Source organism: Schistocerca gregaria, chromosome X, assembly GCF_023897955.1.
Source record: "Schistocerca gregaria isolate iqSchGreg1 chromosome X, iqSchGreg1.2, whole genome shotgun sequence".
NCBI classification, from domain to species: Eukaryota; Metazoa; Arthropoda; class Insecta; order Orthoptera; family Acrididae; genus Schistocerca; species Schistocerca gregaria.
Window position 1 is genome coordinate 245,734,221 of NC_064931.1, and position 25,602 is coordinate 245,759,822.

The 25,602-nt window shown below is 41.3% G+C and overlaps 1 protein-coding gene across 1 annotated transcript in view; it reads left to right on the forward strand.

Moving 5' to 3' along the window:
* The window catches only part of LOC126298428 (uncharacterized), a 54,838-nt gene that overhangs the window by 16,050 nt on the left and 13,186 nt on the right, over window positions 1-25,602 (forward strand). The window contains exons 2-3 of the mRNA XM_049989756.1: window positions 13,297-13,457; window positions 13,894-14,275. Coding sequence (XP_049845713.1) covers window positions 13,297-13,457; window positions 13,894-14,275 — 543 coding nt within the window. The remainder of the gene's footprint in view (window positions 1-13,296; window positions 13,458-13,893; window positions 14,276-25,602) is intronic.

The window sequence follows — 25,602 nt, forward strand, 5'->3', positions numbered from 1 at the left end:
TGTTAAAGACTGCGATGGAGCTCCGTATGCCACGCAAACTGGCTGACACTGACGGCGGCGGTGCACAAACATCCCCCTATTTGTTACATGCGAGTAAACCCTTGCATTGCTAGCGCCATTCGACGGCCAACACCGCGGTTCCTGGTGTGTCGGCTGTGCCGTGCGTGTGATCATTGCTTGTACAGTCCTCTCGCAGTGTCCGGAGCAAGTCTGGTGGGTCTGACACACCGGTGTCAATGTGTTCTTTTTTCCATTTCCAGGAGTGTATTTCGGGCCTTCTTGGGTCCAACCAGTGAAATCTCTTGATGAAAACATTTAGTAGTTATTTAGAGAAGATTGAAGATGAATATGAAGTTTATGTACACTGATCAGCCAAAACATTTTGACCACCTACCTAATAGCTGGTACGTCCACCTTTTATCATGCCCTCTGCAGGTCCTGGGGCAAGAATAGGCCCGAGGTATTCCTGCATGTCGTATGAGACGACTAAAAGGAGGTTTTGGCCTTTATGTGATGGTCCTCTTTAGGGTTTGACTTCCATTCTTCAAAATTTTTCCAGAGAGCGAGCCAATTGGGGAAGGGCACCTTACATGTCCCTTGTGTCTTGAGATCTGTAGCCCACTGTTTCATCGTCACATTACGGTCCTGCTGATTCTCCATCTCTTGGGTGAGGACACCTTCCTGTGTGCGTTTTCCACCAGGCACTATGCAGTGTCGCTTTCTACACCAATGATGACCATGGACTTGTTTGCACCTGATATCCAGCACACTAGCAAGTCCGTTGTGGTGGGGTCACCATGTACCCTGTTGGTTGTAGCCCCCTGACAACACAGGGATCACTCTGCTGATGCCTGCGCTGTTAACTCCCCGTGTATGCCAAGGAGTAGATGCGTGTCACCCTGGGCATTGGGAATCCTGGCAATGGTCATCCTGCCAGGTGACCTTTGCTGTGGATGGTTGGCGTCCATGGCGAGGGCCCCTGGTCAGAGTGGGTGGCATCAGTGCAAATGACTTGCAATGAAGCATGCCACGTCATCACTTGTTGGTGATAAAACACCAGCAATCTCTAAGCATTCTAAGTCTCAGTACAATGCAAGGGTTTACTCGCATGTAACAAATAGGGGGATGTTTCTGTTACCATCACGCCACATAAGAGGTTAAATATGGTCAATGATATTATGTTCCACAGGGTCATTCTTCTGCAGTCTGACGCCGAGCTGCGTGCCAATTTAGAGCGGTGAGTTGTTCATTTCGTGCAGCGTGTCCATCGGGGTCCGAGGGATAATCAGGTTGCCACTGGTGCCTTCATCTTGGCTTTCGAAGGTGACACCTTACACGAGAAGGTCAAGTTGATGGTCTACTGCTGTGATGTCAAGCCATGTACCTCTCCCCTGGTGCGGTGCTATAAGTGCTGGAAGTTCGGTCATATGCCTTCACGCTGTTGTTCCAGCGTCACATGTTGAGATTGTGGACGTCCATCACATCCCAATACTCCATGTGCCCCACCTCCCATCTGTGTCAACTGCAGAGAGCATCATTCACCTTGGTCGCTAGACTGCAGAATTTGACAGAAAGAGAGGAAAATCATGGGATACAAGACCCTGGAGTGACTGACCTACACTGAGGCTAAGAGAAAATATGAGCACCTACATCCTGTGGCTATGACTACCTCATATGCCACCGCTATAAGAACAGTTGTAGCGCAATCAGTTTCTTGCATTCCAGCCAGAAGGCTACACCTGCCCTCTTGGTGAGGGGCAATTCCCCCCCCCCCCCCCCCAACCACCGGGAACAACAGTCCCTACTTCCCAGCTGGAGAACCGTAAGTCTTCTTCGGCTCCTCTCGCCAGGAAGGGATCCCTTGGGTCACTCCCTTCCCAGGTTTCTGCTAGTGGGAAAGATGATGCCCACCAGTGACTGAAGTGCCCAAAAGAAGCTGATTGTTGGGCTTCACAATCCTCCTCAGTCACAGAGACTGAATCAGTGAAGTCCTCCCAGCAAAAGAAACCCAATGAGCAGCGAGAAAAGTCCAAAAAGAAGAAGATCACTATAAGACCAAGCAAATTGCAGTGGCACCCACACCACCACTACCAACAAGCTGTGTTTGAGGATGAGGTGGAGATTCTGGCGTCCGCTAAGGACTTAAATCTCGTTGGGCTCTCAGACACAAGGGATGTCGATCACACAGGTACTCATCTGGTGGCAGCAGGTGACCCTGAGGCGTAGACTGCCTCATTGAGTGTTTCATGCCTTCCCAGTCTCACGGTGTTATCCTCCAGTGGAATTGCGGCGGTTTTTCCCCCCACCTGGCTGAGCTATGGCAACTGTTAAGCTTTACACCTGCTTTCTGCATTGCCCTCCAGGAAACCTAGTTCTCGGCAATGCGGACCCCTGCCCTCCGTGGCTATTAAGGATATTACAGGAACCATAGCGACTATAATCTAGTGTTAGGTGGAGTTTGCCTTTTATGTCCTAAACTCAATCTGTAATTCCACTGTGTCCCTTCAAACCCCTGTTGGAGCTGCGGCTGTCAGAATGACGACGACACATGAAAGAACTGTCTGCAATATATGTCTTCCTCCAGATGGTGCAGTACCCCTGAATGTATTAGCTGCACTTATTGATCAACTCCCTAAACCTTTCCTACCTTTGGGAGATTTTAACACTCATAACCCCTTGTGGGGTGGCACTGTGCTTACTGGCCAAGGCAGAGTTGTCGAAACTTTACTGTCTCAGTTAGACCTCTGCCTTGTAAATACTGGGTCCGCCATACGTTTGAGAATGGCTCTGGTAGCTACTCAGCCATTGATTTATCCATTTGCAGCCCAGGACTTCTCCCATCTATCCACTGGAGAGCACATGACGACCTGTGTGGTAGTGACCACTTCCCCATCTTTCTGTCACTGCCCCGGTGTCAGGCACACAAATGCTTGCCCAGATGGGCTTTAAAGAAGGCAGACTGAGGAACTTTCACCTCTGAGGTCACTGTTGACTCTCCCCAACATGGTAACATTGGTGTGATGGCTGAGCAGGTGACTACAACAATCGTTAATGCGGTGGAAAACACGATCCCTCGCTCTATAGGGTGCCCCCGGTGAAAGGCAGTCCCTTGGTGGTTGCCAGAACTCACTGAGACAATTAATGAGTGTCAGTAAGCTCTAGAGCGGCATAAGCGGCACTCTTCCCTGGAGCACCTCATAGCCTTTGAGTGGCTCCGTGTCCACGTTGCCAGGTTATCAAAAGACAGAACCAGGAGTGTTGGGAGAGATACGTCTTGACCATCGGATGCCATATGTCACCTTCCCAAGACTGGACAAAGATCAGATGTCTTTTTGGGTACCAGACCCCAAAAGGTGTCCCTGGCATTAACATCAGTCACGTGTTGTCTACCAATGCAAATGCGATTGCTGAGCACTTTGCTTGAGCTTCTGCATCGGAGAACTACCCCCCAGTTTTTCACATCCTCAAACGGCAGGTGGAAGGGAAAGTTCTCTCATTCGCTATGCGCCACAGTGGACCCTATCTATAATGCCCCATTTACAGAGTGGGAGCTCCTCAATGCCCATGCACATTGCTCTGACATGGCTCCTGGGCCAGATTGGATCCATGGTCAGATGATTAAACATCTCTCATCTGACTACAAGCGACATTTCCTCATCATCTTCAACTGCATCTGTTGCGATGGCGTCTTTCCGTCACAATGATGAGACAGCACCCTCATTTCGGTGCTTAAACCCATTAAAAACCTGCTTGATGTGGATAAGTAAGGGCCCATCAGCCTCATCAACATTCTATGTAAGCTGCTGGAACGTATGGTGTGTCGGCAGTTGGATTGGATCCTGGAGTCATGTGGCCTACTGGCTCCATGTCAGGGCGGCTTCCGCCAGGGTCGCTCTACCACTGATAATCTTGTGTCCCTCGACTCCGCCATCTGAACAGCCTTTTCCAGGTGCCAGCACCTGGCAGATGTCTCTTTTGATTTATGAAAAGTGTATGACGCCACCTGGCGACATCATATTCTTGCCATATTATACATGTGGGGTCTCCGAGGCCTGCTTCTGATTTTTATCCAAAGTTTCCTGTCACTTTAATACTTTCCATGTCCAAGTTGGTGCCTCCCATAGTTCACCCCATATCCAGGAGAATGGCTTCCCGCAGGGCTTCGTATCGAGTGTATCTCTATTTTTAGTGGCCATTGATGGTCTAGCAGCAGCTATAGGGCTGTCTGTCTCACAGCCTCTGTATGCAGACGACTTCTGCATTTCGTACTGCTCCACCAGTACTAGTGTTACTGAGCGGCGCCTACAGGGAGCCATCCAGAAGGCACATTCATGGGTTGTAGCCCATGGTTTCCAGTTTTCGACTGCAAAGTAGTGTGTTATGCACTTCTGTCAGTGTTGTACTGTTCATCTTGAACCAGAACTTTACTTTAATGATGATCCACTCACTGTAGTGGAGACATTATGATTTTTGACGGCCAATTGACTTGGCTTCTTCACCTCCAGCTGCTTAAGTGGAACTGCTGGCAGCACCTCAATGTCCTCCGCTGCCTGAGCAACACCAACTGGTGTGCAGATCGCTCTACGCTGCTGCAACTCTACAGAGCCCTTGTTCAATCCCGCCTTGACTATGGGAGTCTGGTTTATGGTTCGACGGCACCCTCAGCATAGCGTTTACTCGACCCAGTGCACCACTGTAGCGTTCGCCTAGCGACAGAAGCTTTTAGGACAAGTCCGGTGACCAGTGTCCTGGTGGAGGCCAGACTCTTTCCATTGTAGGTTAGGCATGCACAATTGCTCTCCAGTTACGTTGCACAAGTTCGTAGTTCTCCTGCACATCCAAGTTATCATCTCCTTTTTCCGCCAATGGCGGTTGATCTCCCACATCGGCAGCCCAGATCAGGGCTTACAATTGCAGTTCGTGTGCGATCCCTTCTCTCATTGATCATATCGCTGACACCAATTTGAAGTAGAATTTTGTAACATATACTGTGTTCAAACCTTATGAATTACTGTGAAGAAAACGATTTATTGACAAATAGTCAACACAGATTCAGAAAACATTGTTCAGTTCATAGTAACTGATAGAAAGTCAGTGAGTAAAATAATAAAACAGTCTGAAATTCCCCAAGGAAGTATTTTAGGCTGTTTGTCATTCCTTATCAATATAAACTATTTAGAAGACAATCTGAGCAGCCCTCTTAGATTGCTTGCAGGTGATGCTGTCATTGACCATCTAGTAAAGTCATCAAAAGATCAAAACCAATTGCAAAATGATTTAGACAAGATACCCATATGATGCGAAAAGAGGCAGTTGTCTCTAAATAATGAAAAGCGTGAGGTCATCCAGATGACTACCAAAAGAAATCTATTTAATTTCATTTACACAATAAATCACACAAATCTAAAGGCTATCAGTTCAACTAAAAACTAAGGTATTACAGTTTCAAACAACTTAAATTGGAATGATCCCATAGAAAAAGTTGCAAAAAGGCAAACCAAAGACTGAGATTTATTGGCAGAACTCTTAGAAGATGCAACAGATGTACTAAAGAGACTGCTTACACTATGCTTGTCTGTCCTCTTCTGGAGCATTTCCATGTGGTATGGAATCTGTACTGGATAGGTTTGACGTAAAACATCAAAAAAGTTCAGAGATAGGCAACTCGTTTTGTATTACCTTGAAATAGGGGAGAGAGTGTCACAGATGTGGCAACAGGGTTAGAACAGCAATCATTAAAACGAGCTTTTTGTTATTGTGAGATCTTTTCACAAAATTTCAAACTACAGCTTTCTGCTCTGAGTATGAAAACATTGTGTTGTACCCGTCCTACATAGGGAGTAATGATAATCATAATAAAATCAAAGAAATCCAAGCTTGCATGGAAAGTTTGAGGTGTTCATTTTTCCCACGTGCATTTCAAGAGTGGAAAAGTAGATAAATAGTCTGAAGGTGATTCAAAGAACCATCTTCCAGACACTTAAGTGTGAATTCCAGAGTAGTTATGTAAATGTATATGTAGTTTGTGGTCACTGAATCGCATTTGTACATTAGCTGAATAACAATTCTTTGGCTTAATTTTTGCCATAAGACCTAACATGTTCCCTCAAAAGTAGTTTGGCACACCAAGTGCCCATGGTAGCGGGAAGAAATTTTGTACAGTACTACATATATCTTTGTCCCTCTAAACCCATGCATCCTCATTCTGTAGTGGGAAAATTTAAATTCTGTTCCTTACTGTGGCATAAAATGAGAATTAACAAATGATATTTTCCATGCTTTCTCTTAAACATTCCACCACTTCAATAATTTATCCAAGTTTAAATGAAACAACAAGTTTATTGTTACCAGTCACTGTTTATTTATCTCCACAACGTGTTTCAAAGGTTTAAAACTCCATCATCAGGTGGATTTACATTTGTTAGTATGCTGTGTGCGTGTTGGGGGGGGGGATTACAGTTTTTTGGAGGAACTTGTGGCCCTGTCCAGTGGAGAAACAAAACACTATTTTAGAACATGCTTTTGGGTTTCTTTTGACAAAAACTAAACGTGTATCTAACAGTAAAAATAAAATAAGTAAAATAGAGTACCTATAGTGGTCACAGGTTCCTTTCTCTGGCGTAATACATCACATGTATAGTGTCATATTTTGTAAACAAATATGGCGTCTGGAAACTATTAGGTTTAAGGATCGTATAGTACAAGAGAAAACATTATCACAAATTACAAATAATATACATTGTAACAACATTGTTACAGAAGAAATTTTTTTAAGGATTTTGAAAATGTTTATTTTGAGGTGTCAAATGCATGCTTTGGAATAAATATTTCAGTTGGTATATACATCCAATTTTGACAAGTTAATATAGCTTAAACTTTATACTCGTTTATACAATCAGGTGGCATGTTACAAACTTTAAGTACAGTAAAATTATACACAATTAACAATTTTAGTTGGGATTCACAGTTAGGCTGGAGGCGGAAAGAGTGAAAGAGAAAGAGAAAGTGAGATGGAGGGAGATGGTGGAAGGAGTGATTGTATGAGAGCAAACTTTACAAAGCAGGTGGTCTTAAGATTACAACTGTTACATGTAATAACTTCATAAAGGTTGGGGTAATACATTGGTTAATGCATTAAAATATGCTGATGGATGTACAATTTGTGCCAGCAGTTGATGTACATATAATTTCAAGCTAACAGGGGATACAAGCTGTTGTAATGATATAATTGTAAATGAGGTCAGTCATACTTGTGTTGTTAACTTGGTGTTTTGTTTCATGCAGATGGGTGGCTATTGCTGATGTGTGGTATTTTGTATTTTTTAGTGCTGTCATGTGTTCTTTGAATCTAATCTCAAATGATCTGCCTGTCTGGCCTATGTAGAAGCAGTCATAGTCCAAAGATTCAATTTTGTACACACCTGTGTGATGAAGTGGGGTAACTTGTGTCCAATCTTGTTGTCTGTGGTAAAGGATGTGCTTATGCCTTTTTGTTTGAAGACATTGGCTATCTGATATGAAATGTTACCTAAAAAGGGGATAGTATGGAAGATGATGATTTTCATTTTGTTACTTGTGACGTGATTGCTTTGCCATTATTGAGTGTTTTAGGGTGTCTACTATGGAGCTGTTATAACCATTTGCCATGGCTGTTTGTTTTGTTATTTCAATTTCTAGTTCTCATTTGTCTTCAGAGAGTGGTAGTTGGATAGCTCTATTGCTCATGACAGGAAACCGGCAATTTTTTGGGCTGTGGGGTGACAAGAGAGTTGTGGATTGTAGTATGTGTTGTGGTAGACTTCCAATAAATTTCAAACTGATGTCTGTTATTCTTTATTGTAATGGTAAGGTCTAAAAAATTATACTGTCATATGCTTGGTGTTCAACTGTGAATTTTACGTTTTCATGGGAGTTGTTGAATAATTGGTTCAACTCATTGATGTCATGTTTTGTGCCTTTGATTAAAATGATGGTATCATCTGCATATCTGTGGTAGTAGATAATATTTTTGAGGAGGTCGTGACTGGAATGCAGGATTTTGTCTTCTAAATCACTTATAAATATTTCAACTAACAATTCGGAAATGTTTGTAGATTTTATTGTTAAATTTAAAGTACTTGTGAGAAAGTGTGAATTCGAGCAAGTCCATTAGTTCAGTAATGAGAGTTGAAGGGATTTTTTTGTGCTTTTGTAGGTAGGCATTGATTATTTGTTGTATGGCATCTATTGGCACAGAGGTACTTCCACGTTTTTGGCATGTTATGTAAATTCTGCTATGTTTTTAAGTGTTCTCTCATTATTGAATGTATATGCTTTTTTTGAGAATTTTGAAGAGCATTTTGTTGAGTTTGAATGTTGGGCTGTTTCCACAGTTCACTGTAGGCCTGATGGGGGTCCCATTTTTGGGTATCTTAGGTTGTGATCTAAGGCAAAGTGCTTGTGGACTCATTGTTACAATGTTTCTTGCTTCTTGGATGGTGTGTAGGAAATTTGTGTTTAAAATGTGTTTAATCTCTTTTTGTATTCGAGCTGTTGGATCTTTATTTATTTCTGTTATGTTGTTGGTTTGGAAGAGGTTTAAAGTTTTTTTCTATGTATGTAGCTCTGTTCATTACAACAGTTGTATTACCCTTGTCAGCTGTTACAATTATTGCATTATTCATGTTTGATTTAGTCTTAGTAGTATGTGTACGGGCTTCTTCTTTTTTCTTGTATGCTGGGAATGGTTTTACAATTTTCTTCTCAATAATTCTGTTAATTTTGTGGCAGGCTGCTGTTATGTCATTTTGCTTCTTAAAGGCCATGGTTGAAATCTGTGGGACACTAGTGATGAGCTTCTCTTGGTTCTTTTGGTCCAGTGGAGCTGTAATCTGTTTTAAACTGCTGCTGAGTAGTGCCTCTTCTTCTGCAGTGAATATTATATTGGTGGTGTTGAGGAAAGATGTGTAGAAGGTGTGTTTCCTTTGGCTGTTTTGGTTTAGTTTGGGAGGTGACTTGTTTTATAAGGTCGACTAGTATATTCTTCTGTGTGGCTTTTGTTTTCTGTGTGGTGAACTCGGTGTACTTTCTGACTTTTTTGGTTATGGAATCGTACTCTTGTCGATGTAGCTTATTTCCAGTCAGGTTGTTCTGTAATTGTTCTCTGTTTATCCCATTAGAAATTACTGAGCTTTTTTGGCAATGAATATGCTGCCACCATTGTGTTCAATCTACTTTTCTAATTCTATACATAGCTTTTAAGACTTTTTGCCCTTTGTTTTAGGTTTCAGTTAATTTTCCAATCAAACCATTCTAGATACAGTGGGATGACAAAAGTCATGGGACATCTCCTAATATTGTGTTGGAGCTCATTTTGCCCAGCATAATGCAGCAACTTGATGTGGCATGGACTCAACAAGTCGTTGGAAGTTCCATGCAGAAATATTAAGCGATGCTGCCTCTATAGCTGTCCATAATTGCGAAAGTGTTACCAGTGCATGATGATGTGCACAAACTGACCTCTCGCTTATGTCCCATAAATGTTTGATGGGATTTGTGTGAGGCAATGTGAATGGACAAATGATTCACTCGAATTCTGCAGAATAGTCTTCAAACAAGTCTCGAACCGTAGTGGCCCGGTGACATGGCGGATGGTCATCCATAAAAATTCAATTTATTGGTAACATGAAGTCCATGAATGGGTGCTTGTATGAACACATATTAACACACTTGGGCAGCACAGACACATGGCATGCAAATGCAGAATTTTCGAAGTACCATCTATTAGTTCAATGAGCAATAAGTTTCCAGAACGAAGTTTGGAAGGTAGGAGATGAGGTACTGGTGGAATTAAAGCAGTGAGGATGGGTCGTGAGTCATGCTTGGGTAGCTCAGATGGTAGAGCACTTGCCCGCAAAAGACAAAGGTCCAGAGTTCAAGTCTTGGTCTGACACACAGTCTTAATCTGCCAGGAAGTTTCAGCAATAAGTTGTACATTATAGAGCCATGAGTGCATCACTTGTACTTTGTATGGAAAGGAATATATATCCTTTTAAGTCACAAAAGAAAATTTAAACATAACATTAGTTAACTACAGAATGTAAATGTCCCAGAATTAGTCTCACTTATTAATGTAACAAACACTGAGGTGACAAAAGTCATGGAATAGAGATTTGCACATATACAGATGGCAGTTGTACTGTGTACACAAGGTATAGAAGGGCAATGCGTTGGTGGAGCTGTCATTTGTACTCAGGTGACTCATGTGAAAGGTTTTTGGTGTGATTATGACCACAAGACGGGAATTATAAGACTTTGAATGTGGACGCATGGGATGTTCAGTTTTGGAAATTGTCATAGAATTCAATATTCCAAGATCCATAATGTTAAGAGTGTGCCGAGAATACCAAATTTCACCATTACCTCCACCATGGGCAACACTGGCCGAGGGCCTTCACTTAATGACCAAGAGCAGCGGTATCTGCATAGAGTGGTCAGTATCAACAGACAAGTAACACCATGTGAAAGAGATGCAGAAATCAATGTTGGATGTATGATGAATGTACCCGTTAGAACAGTGCGGTGAAATTTGGCATTAATGTGGTATGGTAGCAGACAACCACTGCGAGTGCCTTTGCTTACAACACATCATCACCTGCAGCACCTCTTCCGGGCCCATGTTCCAGGCTCATGACCATATTGGTAGGACCCCAGACAAATGGAAAAACATTGTCTGGTCAGATGAATCCCAATTTCAGTTGATAAGAACTGATGATAGAGTTTGATTGTGGCACACACCCATGAAGTTTGGAAGATAGGAGATATGAGGTACTGGCAGAACTGAAGCTGTGAGGAGGTGTTTTGAATCATACTTGGGTAGCTCAGTTAGTAGAGCACTTGCTCCCTAAAGGCAAAAGTCTCGAGTTTGAGTCTGGTCCAGCACACAGTTTTAATAGGCTAGGAAGTTTGTATACGTGTCGACAACAATAGGAAATTAAGCTAGCAGTTGTTTACTTACATTCAGAAACACTCAATAAAGTGACTAAACTGCTGTCACAAAATAAGTACAGAGGTTGCTAACTCATAACATGGCACCCTTATTGTACATCACTAAGTAGGCTGTGCATCATTTCGTGTCCCCCAACTTTTAGCTGTTCATACTAATAAGTGATTGAAGAAATGTGTAACTGATGGATACGTCATTGTGGATCTTGAATGCAAGTGACTGTATTCTAAAAGAATTGGTTGCTCGTGATGGGAGGGCTGTTGCAGATTAAAATACATGGTTTTATGATACATTTTTGCTATTTCAACTAGACGGCTACTAATAAATCACAGTCAGGTGATATTAACTGCAGCCTTTTCCCTCATCTGGATGTCCAACTTACACATCATCTTATACAGGGCCTGTTAATCTTAGGCACCCCGTGATCAGTCGTAATAATACTCTACAGATACAGAAGGAAGAAAAATTAGTGTTCAACATTCTGTAGGTGATGTCATAAGATATTGAGCTCAGGATCAGATTGGTGAAGGATAGGGGGGAAACCACCCGTGCACTTTTCAAAGAAGCCTCAGTCTTAATCAGATTAGAAAAATTTATGAAAAAATCTGGATTACTAGACAAAGAACTGAATCACCATTCCCTTATGCAAGCCCAATGTCACACCACAGTGACACATTGCTCATATCTAATGATAATCGTAATACTACTGATTTTGTCTCGAAAGAATATGACTTAGCATTCTTGAAATGTTTCCCATAGCTAGGGGGCGGTAGTGGACACGGCATAAACATTCAAGACACCTACTTTACATTAGACTTGTTTAATTGTTGTATTCAGTTTAGCATTTGAAGCTGTCGGTTGAAGCTAAAGGTGGGATACAATTACACATGAAAGTGAATGTGTTATTAGAAGAGAAGGTATGTGCAACTGCACTGCACAGTGTCAAACAGAAATAAACATGTCAGTGCAACATATACACTAATGTTTGCTTCATGTTGTTAGTTTTTTCCACTCAAAATGAAAACTGACAGATCTGATCTGTTTCACATTCATTAAACAGTGTCATACCAAGTGTGTAAGTTATTGAATTTCTTTATTTTCTTTCTTTTGTGTGTAGTGTCAGCATAACCATTGTAAAATTCTTGAATCCTTGGTAATATAACTGGACTCTTGAATATGTGCTACTTGTTTTGTCTCGATTGGAATTTTTATGAATTACTTTGATGTGCTCCTCCAGAACTACAAGTTTATAACTGGTGTTGAATAACATAACAAACCTGTTTTATTTCTTTACACATCCACTTTCCATATACTGCTGTCGGCATTTATTCTCACAGTATTCATTCAGTTTATCTATGTTTGGTGCCAAATCTTGTGCCTAGTTTGTCATGTACCTCATTTGCTACTAATAAATGGGATTTTAAGTACAATAATCTACCAACTCTTAATCTTGCAGTGCCATTTATTAAGTCAGTTGATACTAAGACTTCTGCTGAAAGTTTTATAATACAGCCCCAGAAATTTAGAGACTAACCCACACAACTCTGTATTGAATACATTTCTAAAATAAACTGTAGAAAGACCAAGTTACAGATTTATTGGACCACATAATGAAAAATTTGATAAAAATTACAGTTTTAATGTCAGGGGCAGAAACACTCTTTCAGAAACTGATGACCCAACACACTGTTTCAGTGAAAGAACAGCAGAAATAGCGTGTCATACACTGCTAAGATACTGTCTCAAAAAAACCATTTGAGGTTCGTTGCTGGCAGTGTGTAGTCCAGATACCTGCCATTAATGTTGATGAAAGTACTTGAAGATGATAAAGAATTAAATGTGGTACAAATAGCTGCAAAAACCTTATTGAGTGTGTGCCAACATACAACTACTAGAGTTAATAAGCAGTTTTGTAGTGTTAAGTGGATGAATTGAAACAGAAACAATTAGATTTTGTGTTAATCAGAGTGAGACTGACATCACACAAAATTTATTTGTGTAAATTGGGTCCCAAAATTAGTTTCAAAATTCATTTAACCCGTCTATAACAATTTTTCCTGCCTTTAGCATAAGGTACTTCTCCTTGATGAAACTTCCTCAAATCTGACTTTTTCTCCAATCATCCCTCTCCTCTTGCCTGTTACAGTCATCACCACCTCCATGCCCAGTACCTATTTCTATGCACTGTAGGTGAGTGCCTGATTTTAGTATGAAGGGTAGTAGTATTTGAGAGGAAGTCCTTTGCAGTTGTAATTTCAAGCATCACCATCAACAAAATTGAAATTTGTATTCATTTGTGTGTTCTTTTGTAGAGGGGAGTGCGGATGGACTACGGAATATCAAAGCGTAAGCTTCTTGATGTTTTTCATAGACTGTGTGTTCCTCTGCCACAGAGACAATACAAACTTTCTCGAAGAGGAAAGGAATTAACAAAAATGCGTGAAAAGCAAGAACAGGAAAAGGCAAAGCAAAGGTATAGGGCAACTTTATCTCTTTGCTTAACGTTTTTAAACTGTTATAGCTTGTTCTTCATGCTGTTCCTAAAATAAAGGAAAAAAAAAAAAATTACTTGTGAGATGTGTAGCTCATTATCTGTACATTTGACACAATTGAAAGATTTCTAATTTCTTGTTATCATGTTAAGTTACTGAGTAGAATCATTGCTTTCTTGTATGTCACTCGTTTACAAGTGTGAGGTCTGAGATTGTGATTTGGGTACTGAACAGCTTGGTTACTGGATTAGTCTGAGGTTAAGTTGATTTTTGCAGTTTCATGTTTCATTAAGCACTTTGAAAAAGCAGCTAGCCGACTCATATTTACTTATTGCTGAACTATTTTAAATACTCTTAACAACTGTATTTTGTAAGTACTGTACAGATGTTTTCAATATATTTTCTTTTCCAATACAGCACATCTGTTACAAACAATAGTCCATCATCATCATCCTTGTCATTATCGTCGTCATCATCAACAATGCCATATTCAAATCGTCAGAAACAGCACTCTGACCATACAGGAAAGGATCGTTTAAAACCACCTCCAGATCTTACTCAGAGTAAAAAGATCAAGTTGAACACCAGCACCTCCACATCTGGAAGCAGTAAAGCAAGTAATGGAGGTGATAATTTCCTTGACAAAATAATCATTAAAAGTAAATCAACTGACAAGAAAGCTGATGTAAAAATAGAGAAGAGCCAAAATGAAGAACAAAATGCAAAGAAGGATGTTTGTTCAGAACCTACTAAAGCAAAAAAGATAACACTGAAGAGACCTGTTATTGAAATGGAAGAGGTAAGTTAATACAACTGCAATCTATAATGTTCTGAAGCCTTGGAACAGCATATTTTCTTAATAGCCTACATTTCTAACACAGTTGTGAAGATACTGTAAGCACTTTTGTATTTTCTTGCATCACAACATGTAATGAAAAAATTTGCTCATATTTCTACCACCAAGGTTCAGACAATGAACTTGTATTTGGGAGGTTGGTATGTCAGACTCCTGTCTGCTCATACAGATCTACTTTTTTCCATAATTTCCCCTAATATCTTCAGGCAGTGCCAGGATGGCCCTTTGAAAAGGGCACAGCTGATTTCTTTCCCCATCATTCCCCAATATGAGGTTTTGCTCCTCTAAAGACATTAAACCAAAATCTGCCTTCCTTGTGTTTCTGCTGTGTTGTCTAAGCATCTGATCCATTTTATTGAACCCACCATTCTTTCATATTGACTTATTTCTAAAAATGACACTGATTGTAAAATTAGAGGAATTTCACTTCATTTGGAGGCTTGCTGGCATTCATTCTTCCTGCATACCATCCACAAGTTGAACAGGGAAGAGGGAAATAATAGTGGTACATGAGGTACCTCCTGCCTGACACCATAAAGTTGCTTTTGGAGTATAAGAAAAAAGTTATGTAACACTCCCATTAGTTGTAACAGTATTACGAAAAGTTGCTACTCACTATATAGTGGAGATGCTGAGTTGCAGATAGGCACAGCAAGAAGACAGTCACGATATTCTTAAATTACATCCAGGATTTTCCATTGTTTGACTCTTATTACTTGCATAGTTTGTGTTTTTTAATCAGAAACCTCTGTCTTAATACTCTTTTGATCACAGATAGTTGCTGCATCCTGCCACATGTGTTGTGGAGGTAAAAGTAAACCTGTATTTCTAGTGCAGTTCAGTAGTGTTTGCTGTGTCTCCAGTGTCACTTGTACATACTGTTTAGTCAACCAACTAGCCTGGAAGGATCATTTCAATTTTAGGCTGTGTTCACATTGTGACTTTACAGCAAGAAAGATTATCAACATGGGAAGTTTTGTGCTGAATTGGCATAGAAAATTATGACATCATTTGAACATTCACTCACTATGGAGAGATGCAAAACATTGAAGATCTGGCTAATAGTGGTTGTGTGGAACCAGCAACATCAGCTAATGATAACTACCACCAAATTATGGCTTCTAGGTACCTTGAGAAGAATACAATAGATCTGTGCACTGCCTTTTGAAGGCAGTTGGTAGGGCTGTGCCAACACAGACAGTATGCAGCCATCTCCATACGATCAATTTTGCTTCCAGGCATCTGTCATCGAACCACACTACAAACCCCTGAGCACCATGGTGCACAAAGAAAGTGGGAGAAACAACACATTGAATAGAACGTGGATCAGTAGTGTCTAGTACTCTTCATTTATGAGTGCAGGATTTATCACATCTGTTGATTGAGTGTTGTAGAAAAGTGTGGAGGTGCCTGGGTAACAATGTGTGTGTGAGGCATGTGGGTTGGGCAGGAAGATGAGTCAGTTTGTTTCAAGCCTTTATTGCACATGGAGACTGGATGCTTCTCATCACTATCGAGGGTAATTGGAGGGCAGTGCAGTAATGAGGCAGGATTCTTCAGCCCACTGTCAAGCCCTAAAGTCAATATTTTGGCAATGGGTTCATCTTTAAAGAGTACAGTGCATGAGCAGCCTGTGCCCATCTCATTAACACTTTTTTGCAGGAGGCAGGAATCATGCGAAAGGAATGATCTGTGGTATCTGCTAACAAGAACCTAATGGATCATATTTGGTATCAGTTGAAAGTTGCAGTGCATTGATGCAAGACGCCTTCTCACACAGTGGTTGACCCCAGGAGTGGTGTTGCTGAAGAGTGGGACAAGTCTGACGACCTGGCTGACTGCACAATTAGGGATCCAATAATGTTACAGTGCATGGGATGAAGTAACACATTATTGAATTAACCCAGAAGCAACTAATTTTTTGCAAATGTACTAAGTCTCTAAACTCCGTCCAAATAGGCCTCAGAAGGGGCAACAGTACTTGCCGACCACTGTGTCATCCTCAGCCGTTAGGCATCACTGGTTATTTCTCAGTAAATTAACATTTTCAGTTTCATAAGGTTTATTCTTTCACTCCATGCTCCCCTTGAATTTAAAGCTCATGCTTGTCTGTAGCTATGAGTTCTGATCAAAAAGTAACAAGAATTTTTGTTTTTCTTAAAGAGTCTTTATCTATCATCATCAACTTTGTCCCCTTCATAGCAATCCCTCACAGAAATAATATGCTAGTGCCAGCACTTTTTACAGTCGTTGAAGCACTTCCAAAACTCACTCAAAGAACAGCTTTTACTGAGCTGAATGTGGGGCACATGCCACACCACACCCCAGTAGGTATATGGTACTCTTTGTAGCTGTACTTAATATCTCTAACTTTTTGTGGGACTCAGATGGCTCCTGATGATCAATGATTACTCTCCTGTCCTTCTTGGGAGCTCATTTTACAGTGTTAATGCCCAGTAACCAATAAAGAAAATGAGAGAGGGTAACCCACAAACGCGTGTTCTAAGCAAAGAGTAGAAACAAGTAATCGGAAAGTTTCAATGTGCTAATATATTCTTGTCCTTTCCAGTAGCAAAGAAGGTTTTACATGGGCTGGCTGGGGCACTTATATAAGTGAAATGCCTTTGTAATAGCTTTCTCCTAGTAGAAACGTCTACATACTACTCCAGTTAACAAAGGGGGAAAAAATGAGGGGCGGGGGAGGGAGACTATATAGTCACAAATTTTTGCGCAGTGCTAGGAGAGGAGTATCTTCAACAACATACTAAAAATCCTATTGGGTGAGGTGTGAGCATTGGGGTGGGGGGCAGAAACATTTAAATATGACTTTTTTATGTTTTTCTCGAATAATTCTAAAACTGTGGCTCCTAACACAAATGTTTCCCAGTACCAAATTAGACTACATTAATGTTGTGAAAAAAGGTCCTATTCGTTTCTTCTCTGAGACTAATAGCTTCCTCATTACAGATGGAATAATTGCAGATTGTTAAAAATGGCGTTGTAACAATATAAAATTGTTTGTTTTTAAAGTTGATTAAAAATTAAATGTGTGTAGCAGTGGAGCCATATTAAGGGAAAATTGTGTTCCTGGGGTGATACAGGGTGATTTTTTTTTTGGGGGGGGGGGGGTGGTTGTGAGGAGTAGAAACATGAGGGGAGGTAGGTCGCCATATGGTGTTCATGTACTTCCTCTTTCATAGGTCTGGAAACTGGAGATAGAGCAGGTGATTCCCCACTCTTTCTACCCCACTAGATCACAAGAAGCAACTACAAGGTGTCTCAGAAAGTTATAGTGACCATTTTGCAGTGTGCATACAAAATACTGGTGATGTAGTGTGTAGACATGCCAAGGGATTGTTCATTTCTCACAAAATGCATTATCGCTACAGGGAATGCAGATATAAACTAATAATGCTAACACAAGTAACACATGTGGACAGAATCTGTGTAAACCTCTGCATACTGTTTTACAGTGCTAGAGGGGAAACTGATTCATAGTCATCACCTACAGCAGCTGTAGTGTCCTTCTGGGAAATGTGACTTCCCTCACTACAAGGGCAGCTTGATTTTCAGTTCACAGATGACAGTACCTCCCCAACATTTCCTGTCCAGTTCTCTTACATGAACAGACAAAATAACTTCACTGAGTTCGCGTTTATATAGTGGAGTTATTTTCAGTTTATTAAATGAATACTTTTTGCTGGTGTTAAGTGTGGTATTGTATAAAACGTGTTCCTGTAAACAATGACTAGAAGTGTTTAATTTACAAGTGTGATGTTGTCAGTGACCAATGCAGTATTTCTTCAAAGGCACTGGATTGTTAAATGTGACACATTGCTGCTGTCAGTCATTGACAGCATGTCGTAAAACCATATAGTTGTGTTGTGGTCATGTGTTGGTGAAGTTAACTGTGTTACTGATAGGTTACATAAATCCATTCAGGAATTGCTAGCACTTGTAGAGTGAGTTGCCCTGAGTGGAGCTACTTACCATGCATCCACAGTGTATCCAAGAGAGTGCTTCACTTAGATGTGGTTGTTTTTGAACCTACATGATTTAAAGATAAATGTTACTATTATATCTTTAGAACAATATTTTTTAATAATCTGCGATTTATCCGTTCTCTGAACTTTGAAACTATTAGCCTCAGAGAAAAAATGACTAGGACCTTTTTGTAGGAAATTTAATGCAGTTAAATTTAGTACTGGGAAACATTGTTGCTACAAGCCATTGATTTTGAGTTGCTAGAGAAGAACAAAAAAGTTACTTTTAAACTTGCCCTCACCCCAACACTTGTACCCCACTGGTCAGTATGTTGTTGAGGCCACTCACTTCTAACACTGGGCAAATATTTACAACTATATGTTTTTTCTTTCCCCTTAATCGATCTTTTTTGGTCCTTATTGACTAGGGTACACAGTTGGGTTATCATTCTCCTTAAAAGTAAAATATTCTGTGATTATCTGATAACAGCAGAACTGTCCAATACCTTGTATTGTGGTAAGAGTGCTACAACTTGTAATGTCATTTGGATGTGAATATTTTTGAAAGAGCTGGAGGAGGAAGTAGTAACTGAAATGACAAGTGTCATGAGGAGGATAAATGGAGAAATTAAAAAACAGTCCTTTATTCTGACATTCAGCTCTCCATTGTAGTCTGAATATATTAATGCAGATTTCCTACAAGTAAAGGTACATCTGTACATCAAAAATACAGTGAAACGTTTTACGTGTTAAAAGTGTGGTCACACAGCATTAGGGAGCAGTGGTCAAGCATCGTGAGAGAGGTGTGTGACATGGTGGCTCTTGAAACTGGTGTTGCGTGTGTGGCCCTTGAAGAAGAAGAAGAAGAAGAAGAAGAAGAAGAAGAAGTAGTTAACTGTTTTCATGACCATCCAGCTTTCTGGGGAGAAATGAAAATCTTAGTGGTAAATGGCTCCTGATATTCAGTGAAATGTAAATGGCATCAAGTGAAACAACTGACCTTCCTAGTATGGAATACATTGCTTTGTATATCTGCAAGAGACTCATTTTAAATTTTTCCACATACCTGCCCTACAGACCTATAAACTGCACAAAAAAGTGGACAAAGAGCAAAATGTGGAGTTGGAGTCTCTACCAGTGATACCTGGCACCCAGTTCCAATCACCTCGCAAACAACACTGCAAGCAGTAGCTCCTACAATACACATGGTGGGGGGGGGGGGGGGGGGGGGGGGGAATACGGAAAGTTCAAAAACACAACACATTACCATGCCTAATATGGTGTAGGAAAACTGATAGCAGTCAAAACAGCTAGTCATCTCAGAATGAATAAACTTAGGTTGTACGTGGTTTTTAAGGAAATCTTACACCATTCTTCATGCAAAATAGTAGCAAGTTCAGGCAATGATGATGGAGGTGGATAGTGACGTCCACTTTTCTCTCCAAAGTAGATCACAAAGGCTGCGTAATATTGAGATCTGGTGACTGTAATGACCAGGAGAGATGCAATTTATCCTCATGCTCACAAAACCAGTCCTGGGCAATGTGAGCTGTGTGAACAGGGGCCCTGTCATCTTGGAACACAGTATCACCATTGGTGGACAAACATTGACCTGATGAAACAAACTGATCACATAATCCTTGGTGGTAATGCAGTCTAACAGAGTAACCATGAGGACCATGTGATACTATTATATGACTGTCCAAATCATCACCGAAGCCCTGCCAGGTTTCACTTTTGGGATGTAAGAATTGTAAACTATGTGAAACAAGACTCATCTGACCAAATGACATTCTTCCATTGCTCTATAGTTTGCAAACAACTTTGTCTGTTTACAGTCATTTGCATCACTGATGAATGGTATTGGAATTCTGGCTTGCCCTGCAATTCCCTGATTATGGAGCTCATTTTGTGTTGTTTTGGTGCTGTGACAGGGTTTGTAACTATAACATTCGGTTTTGCAGTGACTTTTGTTGTTGCTGTCATCTTCAGTGTCCATCTGTCATGATCACTCAACACACACTTTTGTACACATTGTGACTTAGGGGATGCTGTTTTTCCACTTTCCCTGTATGCAGTATGAATCTTCGATACAGTGAAATGTAAAATACTGCTTCTCTCTTGGCTATGGAAGCACCCATCATACGAGGATCATCAGTCCGAGTACATTCAGATTCATTTTTGCTCTGACGTAACACACTTCCTATCACACAGAGCACTGTTCTCAACACGATTGCAATAGCAACATATTGATGAAATTGTGCAGATGATGTTAAATTCAACAGCGCGATGTGCAGGCTTGACTAATACCTGCATTTATGTTCAAGCATGTATTTCTCCCAGTGTTTCCATATTTTTGTCCAACACCTCTATATTTAACCCTGCATTTCAGTATGCTTGCTGTTCTTATCAACAAATGAACCTATTTGTAGTGTGGTGCTCTGTTAGCTTGTGAACCAATTTCAACCACCATTTGTACTTTGAAGAGACTTAAGTGCATAAAATGAGCTTTGTGGCGCTAGCAGCACATGCCCCGGGGTTTGAGAGGTTGGAACCTCTAGCAGTCACAAAACATCAGTCTCAAAGAGCAATACCTAAAAACTGACTGTCAAAATAGATCCTCTGTAATATGATGAAAAGGATAGATTGCTAGTCACCGTAAAGATGAGCATATCCTGGGGGAGTGTGCAGGGACTACATTGTGGCAGGGCAAGGATGCAAGGCACATGGTAGGGTGGCTGAGGGGGGTGGGGAGAGAGGAGCAGAGAAGGGAAAAAGACCAGTGGGTAAATTGGCAGTGAGCAGTGCACAATAAGGGTGAGGGGATGTAATTGGGAGGAAGTGATAGGGCAGAGGGAGCGGAAACTGTTGGGTAGAGGGTGTGGACACAGGAGATTACCGTTGGTTGAGGCTGGGATAATTTTGGGAGTGGAGAATGTGTTCTAAAGATTACACCCATCTGTGCAATTCAGAAATGCTGGTAGTGGAGGGGAGAATCCAGATGGGTGGAATTGTGAAGCATCCATAGAAATGAAGCATGTTTAGCTGCATGTTGTGATGTCCACACCAAAATGGTGTTGGTGACCTTGTCTGTGCACAACATACTGTTACCTGAACATGTGCAGCATCTTATGGCCCAGATTCTTCCTGCTGATAATTCTAATTACTCCTGTAGATCATATTTCCTCCCTCACCATCACATAATTTCACATGTTTTTTCCACCCTTACCTATGCCACACTAACTTGTGAACCTTGACCTAAGCAACCCTCCCTCCCCCTTTCTCTTCCCTTATCCCAATGTGCACATACTCGTATACATAATCCATTCCACCCTTTTCCCATATGTATTTGTATATGTTTTATGTATGTGAGCATATTTTTGTGTATATTTTTCTGTTACCCAGCTCCCCTCGCAACCCTGTGATTCCATCATTTGTCAATTTCCTATGTCTTTTCCCATTGTTCAAATACCATCCCTGCTACAGTGGACCGCTGCTGTATCTTTCTACACAAAATCAGAAAAGTATCCATTTTACTACCTAAAACCCAGGCCCTCATCCTGTTCCTTACATGCTGCCTAGACCATGGAATCCCCTTTAATGACATAATAATAAAAATACCCTACTCCTGGACCCCACCCTTCTTTTCACAGAGAGTCATGTATTCAGATACTGTCAGTCCCTGTCTCTCACGAATCTTGAATTGCAGAAACACATCTATGTAGCACAGGAATCTGAGTATATCATCTGTTCACACCACAAGATTACTGCTAATGTGCAGGTCCTGCTACATAACACACATCTCTGAAATTGAATCCCTTGCACTCCTGCACCTGGAAGAGCATTCCAGATGCCATGACCACAAGTTATCCAGCCTGCTGACACCCTACTGCCACCTATTCAACCCATCAATCGTGCATAGCACTCAGAACCTGCCTAACTGACTTTTCAACTTGCCACATCTCCCAAAACTCCCTACTCACTGTAAAAATGACACACTGAGTTGCAGACAGGCACAACAAAAAGAGTGTAACACATTTGAGCTTTCAGACAGGTTGGAATATAAACAGTATTATGAAAAAGATAGATGGCCACTCACAGAAAGCAAAACAAACACACATCCACACAAGCAACCAGACCTCATGCACGCAACCACTACCTCCAGCACACTACTACTACCACCTCCAGTAGCTCTGGGCAGAATGCAACTGTGTTGTAACAAATGGAAGTAGCAATCCAGATTGGGGCGGGAAAGTGGATGGGATAGCAGGATACGGGTGGAGAGGGAGAAGTGAGCACTGTCTGGTGGAGTGTGGAGGGACTATGGCTGGAGAAGGTTGCCAGGTGCAGTGTCATGAGGCTGTGGTGGAGGGAGGGGGGGTGGGGAGCAGGAAAGGAGAGGAACAGAGAAGGGGAAGAGACTGGTGGGCGTGTTGGCAAGGGAAGGTTTCAGCAGAAGAGGATGTGTTGTAAGGATAACTCTCACCTGCACAGTTCAGAAAAGCTGGTGGTGGAGGGGAGGATCCAGATGGCCTGTGTTATGAAGCAGCCACTGAAATGAACCATGTTATTTTCAGTTGCATGTTGGGCCACAGGGTGGTCCACTTTCCTCTTGGCCACAGTTTGGCAGTTGTTATTCAGCCTGGTGGACAGCTGGTTGGCAGTCATACCAATATAAGAAGCTGTGCAATGATTACAGCAGAGCTGGTATATGTCATGGTTGCTTGCACAGGCGGCCCAGCCTCTATTAGGGTAGGATAAACCTGTAACAGGACTGGAATAGGAAATGCTCGGTGGGTGGGTTGGGCAGGTATTGGTTCTGGCTCTTCCACAGGGATATGTTCCCTATGATAGGATTGTGAGTGGTATTGGGATGGACTAGGATGTCGTAGAGGTTGGGTGGGTGATGGAACACCATTTTCGGAGGGGTGGGAAGGGTCTTGGGTAGGATATCCCCCATTTCGGTGCATGATAGATAATGAATGCACTGACAAAGACTGTGCTTCAGTTGTTCCACTCTGGGGTGGTATTGGGTGGCACAGATATGCCGTCCCTGGGTCGTCGGGCTGTATGGAAGGGATTTGCTGGTGTGGATTGGATGGTAGCTGATTAAATGCAGGTACTGTTCATGGTTGGTGGCTTTAATGTGGATAGAGGTGTGGATGGGGCCGCAAAGTGGAGGTAGTCAACATCCAGGAAGGAGGCATGTTGGTTTCAGGGGGACCAGGCATGTGGATGAGAGATGTGTTGAAGATGTGAAGGAATGGGGATAGGGTGTGTTGGCCCCAAGTCTGTGAGTAGCCCTCTATCTTTTTCATAATATTGTTTATATTCCAACCTAGAATTTCCATTGTTTGAAAGTGGATCGTCTGTAAGACAAGCTGCACTCTGTTCGGTTAATTGGCTGTTATTCAGTAACAAGACCGTGTCCAGAACTGAATGAAACATTTAACGACTGTAATACTCTAGAATCCACTTCAGACTTCCTTAGAGAGAAGATGGACCCTTCTGGAATGAACTGTATCGCTATGAAGTGGACAGATGCTGATGCTGTGAAGATTCAGGAACAGTCCACCTACAGAGAATCTTTTGACCTGAGTGGTAAAGGCTAAAGCATGAAGGATAATGAGAGAGCCAGTTGAAATCACAATAAGAGGTCATGAAAACCAGTATTTTATGGACTGTAAGAAACACCTTAATTTTCAAGCAATTTTTTTTAAATGTCATTTTGACCCTTTTTATTATAAGATTGAAAAGCCAGACTAAAAAAAATTCTAAGTTTGTATAACTGAACTGACCTTTAAAATCCCTGAATATCTTCATCTGAACTTTCTTCCTCCTCCTCTTCTTCCTCTCTGTCACCATTGTTGTTGTCTTCATATATATAAGATTGTCTTTACCTGACAGCCATTTTAAAACAATGGGGTGCTCAACAAATACACCATATGAGGCAATACACACAGTGTCACAATACTTCTACAGAATAACACCTTGTCTGAGCCAGAGATTGGATTTTTGTGCTACAAGTAAGACCTGGTGATGATCCGAGTTAATATTTACTCTGTTGTTGTTGTTGTCGTCTTCAGTCCTGAGACTGGTTTGATGCAGCTCTCCATGCTACTCTATCCTGTGCAAGCTGCTTCATCTCCCAGTACCTACTGCAACCTACATCCTTCTGAATCTGCTTAGTGTACTCATCTCTCGGTCTCCCTCTACGATTTTTACCCTCCACACTGCCCTCCAATGCTAAATTTGTGATCCCTTGATGCCTCAAAACATGTCCTACCAACCGATCTCTTCTTCTAGTCAAGTTGTGCCACAAACTTCTCTTCTCCCCAATCCTATTCAATACCTCCTCATTAGTTACGTGATCTATCCACCTAATCTTCAGTATTCTTCTGTAGCACCACATTTCGAAAGCTTCTATTCTCTTCTTGTCCAAACTAGTTATCGTCCATGTTTCACTTCCATACATGGCTACACTCCAAACAAATACTTTCAGAAACGACTTCCTGATACATAAATCTATATTCGATGTTAACAAATTTCTCTTCTTCAGAAACGCTTTCCTTGCCATTGCCAGTCTACATTTTATATCCTCTCTACTTCGACCATCATCAGTTATTTTACTTCCTAAATAGCAAAACTCCTTTACTACTTTAAGTGTCTCATTTCCTAATCTAATTCCCTCAGCATCACCCGATTTAATTTGACTACATTCCATTATCCTCGTTTTGCTTTTGTTAATGTTCATCTTATATCCTCCTTTCAAGACACTGTCCATTCCGTTCAACTGCTCTTCCAAGTCCTTTGCCGTTTCTGACAGAATTACAATGTCATCGGCGAACCTCAAAGTTTTTATTTCGTCTCCATGAATTTTAATACCTACTCCAAATTTTTCTTTTGTTTCCTTTACTGCTTGCTCAATATACAGATTGAATAACATCGGGGAGAGGCTACAACCCTGTCTCACTCCTTTCCCAACCACTGCTTCCCTTTCATGCCCCTCGACTCTTATGACTGCCATCTGGTTTCTGTACAAATTATAAATAGCCTTTCGCTCCCTGTATTTTACCCCTGCCACCCTTAGAATTTGAAAAAGAGTATTCCAGTCAACATTGTCAAAAGCTTTCTCTAAGTCTACAAATGCTAGAAACGTAGGTTTGCCTTTTCTTAATCTTTCTTCTAAGATAAGTCGTAAGGTCAGTATTGCCTCGCGTGTTCCAACATTTCGACGGAATCCAAACTGATCCTCCCCGAGGTCTGCATCTACCAGTTTTTCCATTC